Source organism: Anguilla anguilla, chromosome 15 (genome assembly GCF_013347855.1).
Source record: "Anguilla anguilla isolate fAngAng1 chromosome 15, fAngAng1.pri, whole genome shotgun sequence".
Taxonomy (NCBI): Eukaryota; Metazoa; Chordata; class Actinopteri; order Anguilliformes; family Anguillidae; genus Anguilla; species Anguilla anguilla.
The window spans coordinates 1,152,501-1,169,740 of NC_049215.1; the positions used below are offsets into that span (position 1 = coordinate 1,152,501).

A 17,240-nucleotide genomic window follows, 5' to 3' on the forward strand; every position below is an offset into this window, starting at 1 on the left:
GTTAGGTGGCCAACGGGCAGGAATTTAAAAAATTTGCCTAAGAATTGCCTGAGTTATCTGACCTTCTCTGCATTGAAGAGACTTGGCTATCAGCACACCTGCAGTTTGTCCTATCAGGGTATAGATCAGTGTGGAGGGACAGACAGGTTGGTCAGGGGGGAGGGTGCTGCACCTTTGTGAAGGATGGGTTATCATTTAGAGAGCTGGTTGTAAGCGCTGAGAGTGAATGAGTGGTGGAGGAGGTGTGGTTGGGTACAGGGGATAGTGCTGTAGTGGTGAATTTTTATAACCAGAGTTTGGACCTGTCCCTTCATTACCTTGAGGGAACACTCCAGCTTAGGGCTAATAAGATGATTTGGAGTGGTGATTTGAATTCCTATAATACACTTTGGGGTAGCGGGTTCACTAACAGAAATGTTGCTGTTATGGACAAATTTATGGTTAGCCTGGTATTGGTTTGCCTGAATGATGGGCGGGGTACACAGTCTAATGTTATTTTGGGGACGTCATCAGTATTGGACCTTACAGTACCTTAGCGTGCAGCTCTATGGCTGGTGGGAGTGAATTGAGGTCTGGGAGGATTCAGCAATAGGGAGTGACCTTTATCTAATACTGTGTAAAAAGGTTTGTGAAACTGGAGCAGCACAGATCCAGGTAGGGGGTGATATAGATGATTCAGTAACTGCATCATCTGAAGTTCTGTTAGCTGCCTTGTCAGCTGCTGTCCCTTGGTCTGAAGGGAGAAGGATGGGGAAGGTGGTGCTGTGGTGGTCACCGGAATGTTCTAAGGCTGTTTGAGCATGCAGCCATGCAGTCCGGGTCCTGCACAGGAACCTTCCTCCAGACTGTGTGCTGGAGTATCAGAGGGCAAGAGCAGTGGCCAGGAGAGTCATTGAGGTAGCAAACAGGAAGTGCTGGAGGCAGTACTGCTCTTGGATAGGCCAGGGCACACAGGCTGGGGAGGTGTGGGGTACGACTGGGAAAATGACAGGGGTGTCTAACGCCACTCAAATTCCAGTTTTGGTGGATGGAGATTGTCTTGCAGGGAAAGGGAAGGCAGAGGTAATGAAAGCAATGTTCCCCATGGCCCACAGCTCGGCAAATTGGGGGGAGGACAGACTGAATCGCTGACGAGCTGTTCTGAGCCAGTGGGAGAACGTATGTGAGAAGCGGATGGAGTTTGATAGTATTTTATGACAGCATAGGGTCTGGTGGGGGAGGAGGTTGGGCTTGCGTGGTGGTGTCCCCTGTTCCTCCCTGCTAGAATATGTGCATCAGGTTGGGGAATCTATAAAAAAGATTTTCTATTAGTTTCTGCCAGTTTATACAGACATTTTGGTTTCATCATGTAGAAATGATCTGGTAGAACATGGCCAGCTTCCTGCTACATACACCGAAGGAGCGTAGCCTCCCCAGAAAGAAAAGCCTTCAGTCTAGTAGGGCCTCCAAAGACACAAACCACTGTATCAAACCGACTATCCATGTGATCAGGTGAACATAGTGTGTGTGTGTGTGTATGTGTGTGTACGTGTGTGTGTCTGTGTGTATGTTATGTGTGTGTGTGTGTGTGTGTGTGTGGCTGGGGCCTGGCAGGCTGTGTGTTAATGTACTCTGAGGCTGTGTGCATCAGTGTGCTGTGGGTGTGCTCTGTATACAACAACAATGAGCATATTCAGTGCGTCGACCAGTGAATTTCTTTGAAATTGCTCCTCCATCCTCAAGATAAATTGAATTTAATGAAACCATTATGTACCATGGCAGGAGCTGGCAATGGCCAAAAGTATCAGGGTATTTTTTGACAACTATCAAATCTCTGAGTTTGTTGGAATACTGTAAACACAAAGCAGATGTATTCTGCCAGCTGGTGTCCTTGTGATACTACTGCAAGTGACTGAACTCTAGAGGTTTCAAAGCAGAAGTTGACAGGTTCTCATTATTCACTGAACTGAAAGTAAATTACAATGGAAAAAAAATGTAGAGAATCATCAATGCTGTGCCTCACCTTGTGTGCAAAGTGCAGTGGGTCCATCTTGTTTTTGGAATCCTTGAGTATAAATGACAGCACTGTTCTCAACAAAAAATCAATTTCAAGTGAGGTCAGAGTCATCATGCTGGCTTTTTAACATGATTGGACAGTATTATCCTTTAGACGTATGTGATTACAGTGAAACATCAATCAATGAAAAGGCACTGATAGACTATATATAATCCCACCAATACATAAACTGTTCTTGATTGTTAAAACATCATCTGGATCATTTATGAAACAGCAGTTTACAGCCATATATCCTGCAATGCTGAACAATTGGATTTAAAGCACAGGGAGTTTGGTTTAAATCTCACTGTTGCAGTTGAAATGTCTGGTTTGGCAGGATGTTTTTTTGAACACATTGACAGGAACATATTTAAAGCAGATGTGAGGTGGTGGCACCTCTCACTCACTGTTTTCTGTGGGTTAATTGTCCCTGATGAGGGGCAGGTGTGGCAGTCCTATGGTGAGGTGGTGGCACCTCACACACATTGGCTCTGAGTTAATTGTCCCTGATGAGGGGCAGGTGTGGGAGGCCTATATCTAGCCCCTGGTTTCCGGGGTTCAGCGCAGACTCATTGTTTGTCATGCTCTTGGTGTGTAGGGGTATAAGAATCTGCAGAAGTTACTGCATCAACCCTATCTGTGAGATTTGATCACCATTTAGTTTTGTCATGCTCTACGTGTGTAGGGGTGTAAGACTCCGCAGAAGTTACCGCATTGATCCTATCTGCGAGATTTGACCACCATTTAGTTTCTTCTCCGCGCTAAATCACTCTTAGCGCTGTGGAGGACATTTTGCCCTTGTCTCTTTAGTTTTCCTTGTCCGACCGCCAGGCTGCGAGTGTCATTTTCTTTTGTAAGTTACTCCACTCTGTTTTCCAAGTGGGGTTTTACTTTCTGGGTAGCTACGCTGCGGCGGTGTTTGGTTTTTTAGTTTTCTGAGTCCACTGACAGAAGATTCAGTGAGTAGAGGGAGCGATTATTTACGCTCTTTATTATTTGGTGTTTCCCCTGTCCCTTTCAATTGCTTGGCGGTGTTTGTGGTTACCCCTCGGGGTTAACTTTTAGATCCCCTCAGTCCGCAATTGCGTCCCACCTTCCACTACCGTGACAACAGTAAGTAAACAGGACAATACCAGGTCAGAGAACAGTTTCTCGCAGTTACAGGTTTTATTACAAGGAGCACCAGAGAGGTACACATGCCACAGCTTGCAGAAGAATTCTCAGAAGTTTGCTAATGCCACACGCAAGTACTTTTATTAACAGGAGCGAGCTTGTCTGAGTAAATGTTTCACTCTTGTAATTACATCAAACACCCATGTGATGAAGCCAGAACCATGACAAAACCTTGTTTAATCTTGATACTTTGCTTTAAAAAAAAAAAAAAAAATGACCTTTTGTATAATAACAAGCCTACACATTAGTAGCTTATTTTACTGTGCTTGGATGAGAAAAAGAAACATTTACCACATTTCAGCTTGTGCACATATATATTTTGTAATGGAATAGAACAGAAAAGCTGTTGGAGGAAGACCTTTCATAAGTGGCTCTGACATGCAGTCATACATGTGCCCAAAAGGGGTCGCTAGAGAGCAATGAAACGCAGATCCCTGCTTGACTGAACCCTCCCATACCCTGGGTGACACAGGCACCAATTGTGCATCTCCCTGTGGAGCTACCCACCACAGTCGGCACTGGCACGGTCCGGATTCGACCCGAAGCTGTGAGGCTCATCCATGTACCTCGGCGTGGTGCCTTAACCGAATGAGCCATCCAGCAGCCCCAAGCCTAATTTCAATAAATGACAACTTACCAGCATCCATAAGAAATGCAGACTACCATACAGAATGCCAAATACTATGTGCATTGATAGGACCCATTCAAAGCAGGCACATGAGGTAGACAGGAAATCATCAGGCCAGACGACATGTTCCCATTGTAACAGAATTTAGTACAATATGCACCAGGGCAATGCCCACTACACAGCATGCAGAGACATTCTCCAAAGACTCACTAAGTTGTCTCAGTCTTGATAGTCGTTTCTAAGCATCACACCTCATAAGGTCACATCTCACAAGCATGGAGTCTCTGTCTATGGTCACACACGCATGTTACAGTAATTAGGCCTCACGGCACACAACACAACAGCACAGTATAGCACCTGGGACGGGGCTGGTATATCCCCATGGTGGGTACCAGAGCTTTTCGGGTCCTCTCAGGAGTGCACTCGGGACGGCCCTGAGCTGCATTCCATCCTCCCCGTAGCTCTCCATCGCTCTTCTCCCTCATCACCATGGTAACTGGGAATGTGGAGACTGGGACAAGGCTGCAGGCCTAGGCAGAAGGGGCCAGGAGTGCATACAGAAATACAGAAACATACAGTTCCCTTCACTACCTTAAGCCTCCAAGAAGCTGTACACTGCAGAACACAGTCTGAAGTGCATTAATCACTGCAGGTTTCCCACTGAATCTACAGGAACTGAGGTGGAGCAGTGAAAGAATGGGCAGTGATTCACTATGTGCGCTCATATAGACATGACAACTGTTCTTCTGATCGATCAAACATTTAATTATTTGCAAAACATTTCAGTTTACAGTCACATCTACTGCAATTATTAAGACATAAGGACACCTGTGGAGTTCTAGAAAAGACTGTTGTAAAAATAATATTTTAGTTCTTCTAAACAGCCACTACATGGTATTGGAAGTTCAGTTTCACACTAAACTGTTGTCTCATGGGCGCTTCCTGGTTCAAACCGTAATCTCATGTTTGGGCTGTGGCAAACATAATAGAATCTGCATAACAAGTATATTAAGCAGCAATAATCATTTTGCAGAGTTCTGAGAGCTAGCCTTGTAAAAGCTTGTCACTAGATGGATTACAGGAGCCTTTTCTGGTCAGAGTGTCACAGGCATCGGTATGAAGTTTGGTTTTTTGAGCATTACTGCTGCACTAAGAGTTTAATCAAATTGTCATTATTGCAGACATCATAAATGGTTGCATGTTTTCACTTGTGAGCAAGAACATAGACACTGATGTTTCTTATTCTGAAGGGACCCTTTATGTTGTGTAAAATTATAGATTCAGTGTTGGCTTTTTAACGTCTGCAGACAGAATTGTGTAATTCTTTCTTTATTAGGAGTATATGGTCACAGTGACCATGATATACATTATTGAAATCAGATTTCTGTGATCAGATTCAGATACAAGAAATCTTAGACAAATAAAGTGGTCCATAAATGCATACCCCCAATTGTCCGTATAGGGGTATGCATGTTTTACACTGCATAGTCCTCATACCACGGAGATTTAAGGGCCACTGAATCACAAATGGCTTCTCCTTGTATTCTTTCTCATTGAATCTGATCATGAGATCTGATTTCTCACGTGTAACTCTATCCACTGTAACATCAAATAATAGCCACAGATACACTATGTACAATCATACAGTTACAGACCAGTATGTATTTTTTTGGTTACACGTCACTGATACCATGTCTGCTGATAATATTTTGTGCTTGGTCATTATATTTCATTATAACTGGCTGTATTTTAAAGGCCTTTTTTGACAAATCATTGTTCATAATTATGTTGATGTATTCATCAAGTTGGAAACTCAGTTGATTATCCATTGAGTAAACATGTTATTACAAATAAACTGCAGCTGTTTGCACTGAATGAAAATTTCATCTTTTAATTCTAATGGCGCTAGTGATCTTAGCCAATGCACAGTGAGGTAGATGGTTCAGGGAGCAAAGGAATATCCAGTGGCCACAGTTGGAGAATTACAGAACTTAGTTGCATAGGGGGTCACCAAGTTTCTATTAATTGCTAAATTAGATGCTACCTCCATGCCAAAAGGCTATTTGGAATGGCTTTGGGAAAATGGTTTTACTGGGAGTAATTGACAGAATCAAGAATCTTAAATTGTCTCCTTTGTCTCATCTACTGTGGTCCTGAGAGATGACATTAGATCTCTTTGGCCAAGCATAGCTGTTATTTCATTTGTGGCCTTTCTGTTAGCTTGAACTAGTCTGCCCATTCTCCTCTGATCTCTCATTAACAATGTTTTTTGTTTATCACACCATTCATTGTAAACTCTAGAGACTGTACTGCATGAAAATGCCAGGAGGGCAGCTGTTTCTGTGATGCTGGAACCACCACATCTGGCACCATCCATCTGGCACAGTCAAAGTCGCTTAGATCACACATCTTGCCCATTCTAATAGGTAAGGAGCTGGCCTTGTAACCTACAAATCACAAGTTCGAGTCCCAGGTAGGACACTGCCGTAGTACCCTTGAGCAAGGTACCTAACCTGCATTACTTCAGTATATATCCAGCTGTATGGATGTAATGTAAAAAAATATGCAACAAAAAAGAAGTTGTGTAAGTCGCTCTGGATAGGACAGTTTGCTGAATGCCTGTAATGTAATGTAATGTCTATATTGAGTTACAGCCACATAATGTGCTGTTAGGAGTAGCCTATTTGCATTAATGAGGGGGTATTCCGAATAAATGTGCCGGTATTTAACACAAAGGATATAGGTTTGGTGTTAGAGTCTTTATTGTCCCCATGGGGCAGTTTGCACTGCAGCATAGTATATAATAAATAGCAATAACTATATTTATGACAACAGATAAACATTAAAATCATTGCAAAACGTATCACTATAACTTATTAAGAAAGTCAGTGACACTTGGGATAAAAGAGTGTTTAATCCTGTTTGTTTTTAACATAGGGATCCTATTTTAAAATAGGGAGCCTACACCGATCAGCCACAACATTAAAACCACCTGCCTAATATTGTGAGGTCCCCCTCGTGCCGCCTGAGGGAAGTAATACAAACTGAATGAACGGGATGCTAGGAATCCCTCAGAATGGACTGGGCCTTCCTTAAAGATCCTATCTGATACAGCTGGGAGGGGTCAGCTGTATCAGATGATCCTGCCAGCTAATTTTACAATGTTGGCCAGTCTACTCTTGCACTTAAGATTTAGGGTACCAAACCAGCAGATTTAATTACATTAAAGGTTAAAAGAGATTCAATAAAAGACTTAAAAAACATAGTCATCGTGTTCACCTTGAAACTTTGGAGTAGTAACTATTAAATGGGAAGAGGAGGTGCTTATGCAACATTGAACAGGTCATTGAAATAAAAGGTTATTGTTGAATGTATTCATATAATAATTTTCTCTCATCCTTCTGAGACAAAGACATCCATGTCTGTCCTCTGTGGAGGATGTGACATTTCTAGTTGTATCTTCAAGCCTTCATGATAGCTTATTTGTCTCTGTGTCTATAATACATAATGGTCTTTAAATGTCATAGATTTGGATGTGAGATTACATGTTCTTGGACCTGGTGGTCTTACCAGAGTAAAAAATTTGCTGTGTATTTTTAAAAATTGTTGTCATAATAAGTAAAACTGCACTCATATAGCATTATTCATAACAGATTGTTTTTATTGTTTTTTATTTTATTTAGTTTGTATTTTTATACATTTTTATTACTATATATATTATAACACAAAAAATATAGAAAAAATGTCATTTTGAACCTTTTTTCTCCTGGGTCTCAGGAGGATAAAGCTTAGTTGCTGATATCATTTTAAAATGCTCCCAAACTGCAGACCGCTCTCTGTTCCTGGCTGGTTCCATCTCTGCACAATGTCTCAGATTCTTAAAGCAGTCACTCACTAGCTCACAACTGACACAAACTGCTTGCTCTACCACGAAACCTGCTCCAAAGCCTTGCTTCCTTTGAGTCAGTTACCAAAGCAGTCCCATGGTTGTGTGTACTGAATGAAGCTTCGGACATCATTGATCACGTGTTTTTGGCAGAAACTAATCAAACCTCGGCACACTGTCTCTAGTGCGCTGTGGTGTTTTTCTTGACACGTGCTCCCGAGCTTCGGTTTCAAGGGTGACACTGCTCCTTTTGAGATGTCTGTATAGGACATGTTCAGGGCCCATTTAAATTCTGCATTGCTTCCAGTCAAAATTACGCTTGTGTGTGTGTGTGTGTGTGTCTGTCTGCCTCTGTGTGTCTATATGAGTGTTAAGTGTGTTCTCATGTTGTGTGTTTACAGGCTAATCTGGGTTGGAAGCCACTTGTGGTCCAGTCTGGTCTGATGTGTTCCCATCTCCTTAAATAGGGGGCGCTGTTTCTAAAATGAGTCTCTCAGAGGAGCCAGAGACCAAAGGAGGATCCATCAGCACTGAGAGGAAGAGGTATAAATGTATGAATCAGATATTTAATGTGATATGAGTTAGAGCTATGAGTATGCTCTGTCTCTTTGTGTTGTGAGTTAGAGCTGCAGTAAAAGGATGAGTTTACCTGGAAGCTCTGTCTCCATGTGCTGTGAGTTAGAGCTATAGTAAAAGGATGAGTTTAACTGGAAGCTCTGTCTATTTGTGTTGTGACTTAGAGCTGCAGTAAGAGGATGAGTTTATTTGTTCTTCAAAGTACTTCACTATGTAGGCAGTTATTATTAAGACACACACAGGTGTCAGTAAGTGGATTATTGCACAGTCGCATATAGATGGGTATATTATATCACATTCAGGTGTAGTTGAGGTGTATTGCATCATATTCACATGTGCATTGAGTTAGATCTGCAGTAAGAGATTGAGTTTAACTGGAAGCTCTGTCTCTTTGTGTTGTGAGTTAGAGCTGCAGTTAAAGGATGAGTTTAACTGGAAGCTCTGTCTCCATGTGCTGTGAGTTAGAGCTACAGTAAAAGGATGAGTTTAACTGGATGCTCTGTCTCTTTGTGTTGTGACTTAGAGCTGCAGTAAGAGGATGAGTTTAACTGGAAGCTATGTCTCCATGTGCTGTGAGTTAGAGCTGCAGTAAGAGGATGAGTTTAACTGGAAGCTCTGTCTCCATGTTTTATTCACAGGGTCCAGGCAGAGAGAGCTGGGTCACCTGTACCCAGCTGTCTGTCCATGAAGAGCGATCATTCAATGGATAAACCAGTCCGATTCAAAGGAGACATCACTGGTGATCAAAGGTAATTAAACAGATTCAAATTGACTCCACTGTTTATTTGTTCTTCAATTTTCTTCACTATGTGGACAGTTTTTATTAAGACACACAGTCACAGTCACATATAGGTGGGTATATTATATCACATTCAGGTGTAGGTGAGGTGCATTGCATCATATTCACATGTGCTGTGAGTTAGAGCTGCAGTAAGAGGATGAGTTTAACTGGAAGCTGTGTCTCCAGCTGTGTCTCCATGTGCTGTGAGTTAGAACTGCAGTAAGAGGATGAGTTTAACTGGAAGCACTGTCTCCATGTGCTATGAGTTAGAGCTGCAGTAAGAGGATGAGTTTACCTGGAAGCTCTGTCTCTGTGTGCTGTGAGTTTGAGCTGCAGTAAGAGGATGAGTTTAACTGGAAGCTCTGTCTCCATGTGCTATGAGTTAGAGCTGCGGTAAGAGGATGACTTTAACTGGATGCTATGTCTCCATGTGATGTGAGTTAGAGCTGCAGTAAGAGAATGATTTTAAGTAGAAGCTCTGTCTCCATGTCCTGTGTGTTAGAGCTGCAGTTAGAGGATGAGTTTAACTGGAAGCTCTGTCTCCATGTGGTGTGAGTTAGAGCTGCAGTAAGAGGATGAGATTACCTGGAAGCTCTGTCTCCATGTGCTGTGAGTTAGAGCTGCCGCAAGAGGATGAGTTTGACTGGAAGCTCTGTCTCCATGTTTTATTCACAGTGTCTGGGTAGAAAGAGCAGGGTCACCGGTACCCAGCTGTCTGTCTATGAAGAGCGATCATTCAATGGATAAACCAGTCCGATTCAGAGGAGACATCACTGGTGATCAAAGGCAATTAAACAGATTCAAATTGACTCCACTGTTTATTTGTTCTTCAATTTTCTTCACTATGTGGACAGTTTTTATTAAGACACACACAGTTGTCTGTGACTGAATTATTGCACAGTCACATATAGGTGGGTATATCACATTCAGGTGTAGATGAGGTGTATTGCATCATATTCACATGTGCTGTGAGTCAGAGCTTCAGTAAGAGGATGAGTTTAACTGGAAGCTGTGTCTCCATGTGCTGTGAGTTAGAGCTGCAGTATGAGGATGAGTTTGACTGGAAGCTCTGTCTCCATGTTATGTGAGTTAGCGCTGCAGTCAGAGGATGAGTTTATATGGAAGTTCTGTCTTCATGTTCTGTGAGTTAGAGCTGCAGTAAGAGGATGAGTTTAACTAGATGCTCTGTCTCCATGTGCTATGAGTTAGAGCTTCAGTAAGAGGATGAGTTTAACTGGAAGATCTGTCTCCATGTGCTGTGACTTAGAGCTGCAGTAAGAGGATGAGTTTACCTGGAAGCTCTGTCTCTGTGTGCTGTGAGTTTGAGCTGCAGTAAGAGGATGATTTTAACTGGAAGCTATGTCTCCATGTGCTGTGAGTTAGAGCTGCAGTAAGAGGATGAGTTTAACTGGAAGCTCTGTCTTCATGTTTTATTCACAGGGTCCAGGCAGAGAGAGCTGGGTCACCTGTACCCAGCTGTCTGTCCATGAAGAGCGATCATTCAATGGATAAACCAGTCCGATTCAAAGGAGACATCACTGGTGATCAAAGGTAATTAAACAGATTCAAATTGACTCCACTGTTTATTTGTTCTTCAATTTTCTTCACTATGTGGACAGTTTTTATTAAGACACACAGTCACAGTCACATATAGGTGGGTATATTATATCACATTCAGGTGTAGGTGAGGTGCATTGCATCATATTCACATGTGCTGTGAGTTAGAGCTGCAGTAAGAGGATGAGTTTACCTGGAAGCTCTGTCTCTGTGTGCTGTGAGTTTGAGCTGCAGTAAGAGGATGAGTTTAACTGGAAGCTCTGTCTCCATGTGCTATGAGTTAGAGCTGCGGTAAGAGGATGACTTTAACTGGATGCTATGTCTCCATGTGATGTGAGTTAGAGCTGCAGTAAGAGAATGATTTTAAGTAGAAGCTCTGTCTCCATGTCCTGTGTGTTAGAGCTGCAGTTAGAGGATGAGTTTAACTGGAAGCTCTGTCTCCATGTGGTGTGAGTTAGAGCTGCAGTAAGAGGATGAGATTACCTGGAAGCTCTGTCTCCATGTGCTGTGAGTTTGAGCTGCCGCAAGAGGATGAGTTTGACTGGAAGCTCTGTCTCCATGTTTTATTCACAGTGTCTGGGTAGAAAGAGCAGGGTCACCTGTACCCAGCTGTCTGTCTATGAAGAGCGATCATTCAATGGATAAACCAGTCCGATTCAGAGGAGACATCACTGGTGATCAAAGGTAATTAAACAGATTCAAATTGACTCCACTGTTTATTTGTTCTTCAATTTTCTTCACTATGTGGACAGTTTTTATTAAGACACACACAGTTGTCTGTGACTGAATTATTGCACAGTCACATATAGGTGGGTATATCACATTCAGGTGTAGATGAGGTGTATTGCATCATATTCACATGTGCTGTGAGTCAGAGCTTCAGTAAGAGGATGAGTTTAACTGGAAGCTGTGTCTCCATGTGCTGTGAGTTAGAGCTGCAGTATGAGGATGAGTTTGACTGGAAGCTCTGTCTCCATGTTATGTGAGTTAGCGCTGCAGTCAGAGGATGAGTTTATATGGAAGTTCTGTCTTCATGTTCTGTGAGTTAGAGCTGCAGTAAGAGGATGAGTTTAACTAGATGCTCTGTCTCCATGTGCTATGAGTTAGAGCTTCAGTAAGAGGATGAGTTTACCTGGAAGCTCTGTCTCTGTGTGCTGTGAGTTTGAGCTGCAGTAAGAGGATGATTTTAACTGGAAGCTATGTCTCCATGTGCTGTGAGTTAGAGCTGCAGTAAGAGGATGAGTTTAACTGGAAGCTCTGTCTTCATGTTTTATTCACAGGGTCCAGGCAGAGAGAGCTGGTTCACCTGTACCCAGCTGTCTGTCCATGAAGAGCGATCATTCAATGGATAAACCAGTCCGATTCAAAGGAGACATCACTGGTGATCAAAGGTAATTAAACAGATTTAAATTGACTCCACTGTTTATTTGTTCTTCAATTTTCTTCACTATGTGGACAGTTTTTATTAAGACACACAGTCACAGTCACATATAGGTGGGTATATTATATCACATTCAGGTGTAGGTGAGGTGCATTGCATCATATTCACATGTGCTGTGAGTTAGAGCTGCAGTAAGAGGATGAGTTTAACTGGAAGCTCTGTCTCCATGTGCTATGAGTTAGAGCTGCAGTAAGAGGATGAGTTTACCTGGAAGCTCTGTCTCTGTGTGCTGTGAGTTTGAGCTGCAGTAAGAGGATGAGTTTAACTGGAAGCTCTGTCTCCATGTGCTATGAGTTAGAGCTGCGGTAAGAGGATGACTTTAACTGGATGCTATGTCTCCATGTGATGTGAGTTAGAGCTGCAGTAAGAGAATGATTTTAAGTAGAAGCTCTGTCTCCATGTCCTGTGTGTTAGAGCTGCAGTTAGAGGATGAGTTTAACTGGAAGCTCTGTCTCCATGTGGTGTGAGTTAGAGCTGCAGTAAGAGGATGAGATTACCTGGAAGCTCTGTCTCCATGTGCTGTGAGTTTGAGCTGCCGCAAGAGGATGAGTTTGACTGGAAGCTCTGTCTCCATGTTTTATTCACAGTGTCTGGGTAGAAAGAGCAGGGTCACCTGTACCCAGCTGTCTGTCTATGAAGAGCGATCATTCAATGGATAAACCAGTCCGATTCAGAGGAGACATCACTGGTGATCAAAGGTAATTAAACAGATTCAAATTGACTCCACTGTTTATTTGTTCTTCAATTTTCTTCACTATGTGGACAGTTTTTATTAAGACACACACAGTTGTCTGTGACTGAATTATTGCACAGTCACATATAGGTGGGTATATCACATTCAGGTGTAGATGAGGTGTATTGCATCATATTCACATGTGCTGTGAGTCAGAGCTTCAGTAAGAGGATGAGTTTAACTGGAAGCTGTGTCTCCATGTGCTGTGAGTTAGAGCTGCAGTATGAGGATGAGTTTGACTGGAAGCTCTGTCTCCATGTTATGTGAGTTAGCGCTGCAGTCAGAGGATGAGTTTATATGGAAGTTCTGTCTTCATGTTCTGTGAGTTAGAGCTGCAGTAAGAGGATGAGTTTAACTAGATGCTCTGTCTCCATGTGCTATGAGTTAGAGCTTCAGTAAGAGGATGAGTTTAACTGGAAGCTCTGTCTCCATGTGCTGTGACTTAGAGCTGCAGTAAGAGGATGAGTTTACCTGGAAGCTCTGTCTCTGTGTGCTGTGAGTTTGAGCTGCAGTAAGAGGATGATTTTAACTGGAAGCTATGTCTCCATGTGCTGTGAGTTAGAGCTGCAGTAAGAGGATGAGTTTAACTGGAAGCTCTGTCTTCATGTTTTATTCACAGGGTCCAGGCAGAGAGAGCTGGTTCACCTGTACCCAGCTGTCTGTCCATGAAGAGCGATCATTCAATGGATAAACCAGTCCGATTCAAAGGAGACATCACTGGTGATCAAAGGTAATTAAACAGATTTAAATTGACTCCACTGTTTATTTGTTCTTCAATTTTCTTCACTATGTGGACAGTTTTTATTAAGACACACAGTCACAGTCACATATAGGTGGGTATATTATATCACATTCAGGTGTAGGTGAGGTGCATTGCATCATATTCACATGTGCTGTGAGTTAGAGCTGCAGTAAGAGGATGAGTTTAACTGGAAGCTATGTCTCCATGTGCTGTGTGTTAGAGCTGCAGTAAGAGGATGAGTTTAACTGGAAGCTCTGTCTCCATGTGCTATGAGTTAGAGCTGCAGTAAGAGGATGAGTTTACCTGGAAGCTCTGTCTCTGTGTGCTGTGAGTTTGTGCTGCAGTAAGAGGATGAGTTTAACTGGAAGCTCTGTCTCCATGTGCTATGAGTTAGAGCTGCGGTAAGAGGATGACTTTAACTGGATGCTATGTCTCCATGTGATGTGAGTTAGAGCTGCAGTAAGAGAATGATTTTAAGTAGAAGCTCTGTCTCCATGTCCTGTGTGTTAGAGCTGCAGTTAGAGGATGAGTTTAACTGGAAGCTCTGTCTCCATGTGGTGTGAGTTAGAGCTGCAGTAAGAGGATGAGATTACCTGGAAGCTCTGTCTCCATGTGCTGTGAGTTTGAGCTGCCGCAAGAGGATGAGTTTGACTGGAAGCTCTGTCTCCATGTTTTATTCACAGTGTCTGGGTAGAAAGAGCAGGGTCACCTGTACCCAGCTGTCTGTCTATGAAGAGCGATCATTCAATGGATAAACCAGTCCGATTCAGAGGAGACATCACTGGTGATCAAAGGTAATTAAACAGATTCAAATTGACTCCACTGTTTATTTGTTCTTCAATTTTCTTCACTATGTGGACAGTTTTTATTAAGACACACACAGTTGTCTGTGACTGAATTATTGCACAGTCACATATAGGTGGGTATATCACATTCAGGTGTAGATGAGGTGTATTGCATCATATTCACATGTGCTGTGAGTCAGAGCTTCAGTAAGAGGATGAGTTTAACTGGAAGCTGTGTCTCCATGTGCTGTGAGTTAGAGCTGCAGTATGAGGATGAGTTTGACTGGAAGCTCTGTCTCCATGTTCTGTGAGTTAGCGCTGCAGTCAGAGGATGAGTTTATATGGAAGTTCTGTCTTCATGTTCTGTGAGTTAAAGCTGCAGTAACAGGATGAGTTTAACTGGAAGCTCTGTCTCCATGTGCTGTGAGTTAGAGCTGCAGTATGAGGATGAGTTTAACTGGAAGCTCTGTCTCCATGTTTTATTCACAGGGTCCAGGCAGAGAGAGCTGGGTCACCTGTACCCAGCTGTCTGTCCATGATGAGCGATCATTCAATGGATAAACCAGTCCGATTCAAAGGAGACATCACTGGTGATCAAAGGTAATTAAACAGATTCAAATTGACTCCACCGTTTATTTGTTCTTCATTTTTCTTCACTATGTGGACAGTTTTTATTAAGACACACAGTTACAGTCACATGTAGGTGGGTATATTATATCACATTCAGGTGTAGGTGAGGTGTATTGCATCATATTCACATGTTCTGTGAGTTAGAGCTGCAGTAAGAAGATCAGTTTAACTGGCAGCTCTGTCTCCATGTCCTGTGAGTTAGAGCTGCAGTAAGAGGATGAGTTTAACTGGAAGTTTTTTTTTTATAGGACACTGTGGCCACTCGAGTCCCGCTCAAAGTGTCCCCATAAACAGGTGTGTGATCGCCTTTTTTTCTCTCCAAAATTTTTTTTTAAAGCTTTTTTGTTTTTTTCATACAGTACATTTCATTGGAGTGTATATAATGCATATTGGGATGGCAGGTATGCCATCCAGCCAAGTTACGCCTTGGTGGGGGATGTCTCATACCTATACAGCACTGAGAATTTAGCACTTTTCATGGTTCCCCACAGAAATAACCGCAACAGCCAGACTCTTAGCCCTTAAAAACATTAAATTCTGTACATTCTGAACCTATTTCGACAGACAGAATTTATGAACAACTTCACATCCACACAATAAATGCCCAAACTTTGCATTTTCTTCTTCTTCCTCCATCCAAAAATGCTCATAGCCCACTGTCACACACCAATCGTGACACCCTGGGCAGGGAGAATGTGACAGTACTGGGGAACACCGTTTCTGACGCATGGAGAGAGAGAGCGCACACACACAAACACAAAATGAAATTAACGGACTACTTCACCCTTCCCCCTCACGGGTCACATGCTAAAATAACGAAGACAAATGAAAGTAAAATGGCGTGACCACTTTCCCGTGCACCGCCCGTAGCTGACCCGCCTTCCTGGCCGGGTCCAGCTCCTCCAGCATTCCAGCTGAGGATTACTTCCTTCTTGACTTTCATGCTTAAAATAAAACAAACCGAAACTCATAACTACACTCTCGGTGTGAGCTTCCGGTCTCAGCCCCAAACTGCGGAGAGCAGCACACACCTTTAAGCACCTGGGCTGATTTGCCAACGCAGCCCAGGTGCGTGTGCTCTCTCCACCAGCCGGCGCAGCCCAGACCAATCCGCCTCTCAGGCGGACCAACTGCCACACCCACAAAGAATATGTCTCCCCATTGGACATTTTACAGACACCAGCCAATCCTTCAACTACACCAGCAAAAGCAAATTAAAATCTCACATACACACGCAAAATGGACATATCTTTTTACCAAATAAAATTTCTTGTCTCAACAGCAAGTCAGTTTGTGGCTCAGTGGTAAATGTCGCGATGGATCATTGAGTCACAGGCTCAAGTCCCACCTCAAGCAAATTCTTCATGTCTGACACATGCTCATTTGCTCACTAATAATTGTCCGTTACTTCTCAACTATTGCTTTTGCACCACATCTACCCCGTCTTTCACCGAACATATAAGCCCTCATTTACGAAATGAACGTACGACAGAAAACGGGGCGTGCGGTCATTTCCACGCAAAGCTCGGCATTTATAAATTTGGACGTGAGCGGAGGCTACGATCAAATCTCAGGTCAAGTCTCAACTCGTGTATGGAAGTTTTCATGTCAGCGTGGACTTGCGCTGCAGCATAGTAAATCTGGCTGAGTCGGAGAATTGTTATTAGACCATATTCTGACTGGCATCTAAGCATATGCAGCCACATATTCATCACTTAGAATATTTTGCCATAGGCTACATATTTTTATTTTGTAAAGACCTACATCGACTGTGTCATATCCCTAACATAAATAGTTATTTTCAAATTGTTTGCAATTAACGGGGTTAACAGTTTTTTAGTGTAGGCTATAAGAATAATTTCTCTTTCATTTTGAGATAGCCTACTTGTTAGGCTACGCTACTGGTGACATAATTACAAGAAATTAGGTTAGGTGCTTATTCAGTCACCTATTTAAACAAGAGCTTTGTCAGTCATCAAATCTCGGCAATGGCAGATCTGGATCTGTTAGAAGACCTCTACGCGCCTGTAAGACGAAAACAAAACAAAAGCATGTTTATAACATCACTAAAACATCATTAAAATGAAGAAATAAATTAACCCTGCAACCGTGTAATTATTTAAATACTAGTAGCCTAGGCTATTAAATTGTTACCATTATCTGGCTTGGACACAGGTGGTGCGTCTGTGTCTTTTCCGCCACCTGTTATGCCCGAAATAGAAGCAGACCTGATAAGCGCGGACACTCGCTCCTCAGTCTGCATCAATGCAAGG

The 17,240-nt window shown here is 42.7% G+C and overlaps 1 protein-coding gene across 1 annotated transcript in view; it reads left to right on the forward strand.

The window, feature by feature from the left end:
* Positions 1–17,240, forward strand: part of LOC118214124 (protein NLRC3-like) — a 46,268-nt gene that overhangs the window by 4,568 nt on the left and 24,460 nt on the right. The window contains exons 2-12 of the mRNA XM_035393739.1: positions 6,138–6,262; positions 8,124–8,265; positions 8,937–9,047; positions 10,520–10,630; positions 11,210–11,320; positions 11,917–12,027; positions 12,665–12,775; positions 13,430–13,540; positions 14,236–14,346; positions 14,827–14,937; positions 15,216–15,261. Of these exons, the coding sequence (XP_035249630.1) occupies positions 8,207–8,265; positions 8,937–9,047; positions 10,520–10,630; positions 11,210–11,320; positions 11,917–12,027; positions 12,665–12,775; positions 13,430–13,540; positions 14,236–14,346; positions 14,827–14,937; positions 15,216–15,261 (993 nt within the window). The 5' untranslated portion in view covers positions 6,138–6,262; positions 8,124–8,206. The remainder of the gene's footprint in view (positions 1–6,137; positions 6,263–8,123; positions 8,266–8,936; positions 9,048–10,519; positions 10,631–11,209; positions 11,321–11,916; positions 12,028–12,664; positions 12,776–13,429; positions 13,541–14,235; positions 14,347–14,826; positions 14,938–15,215; positions 15,262–17,240) is intronic.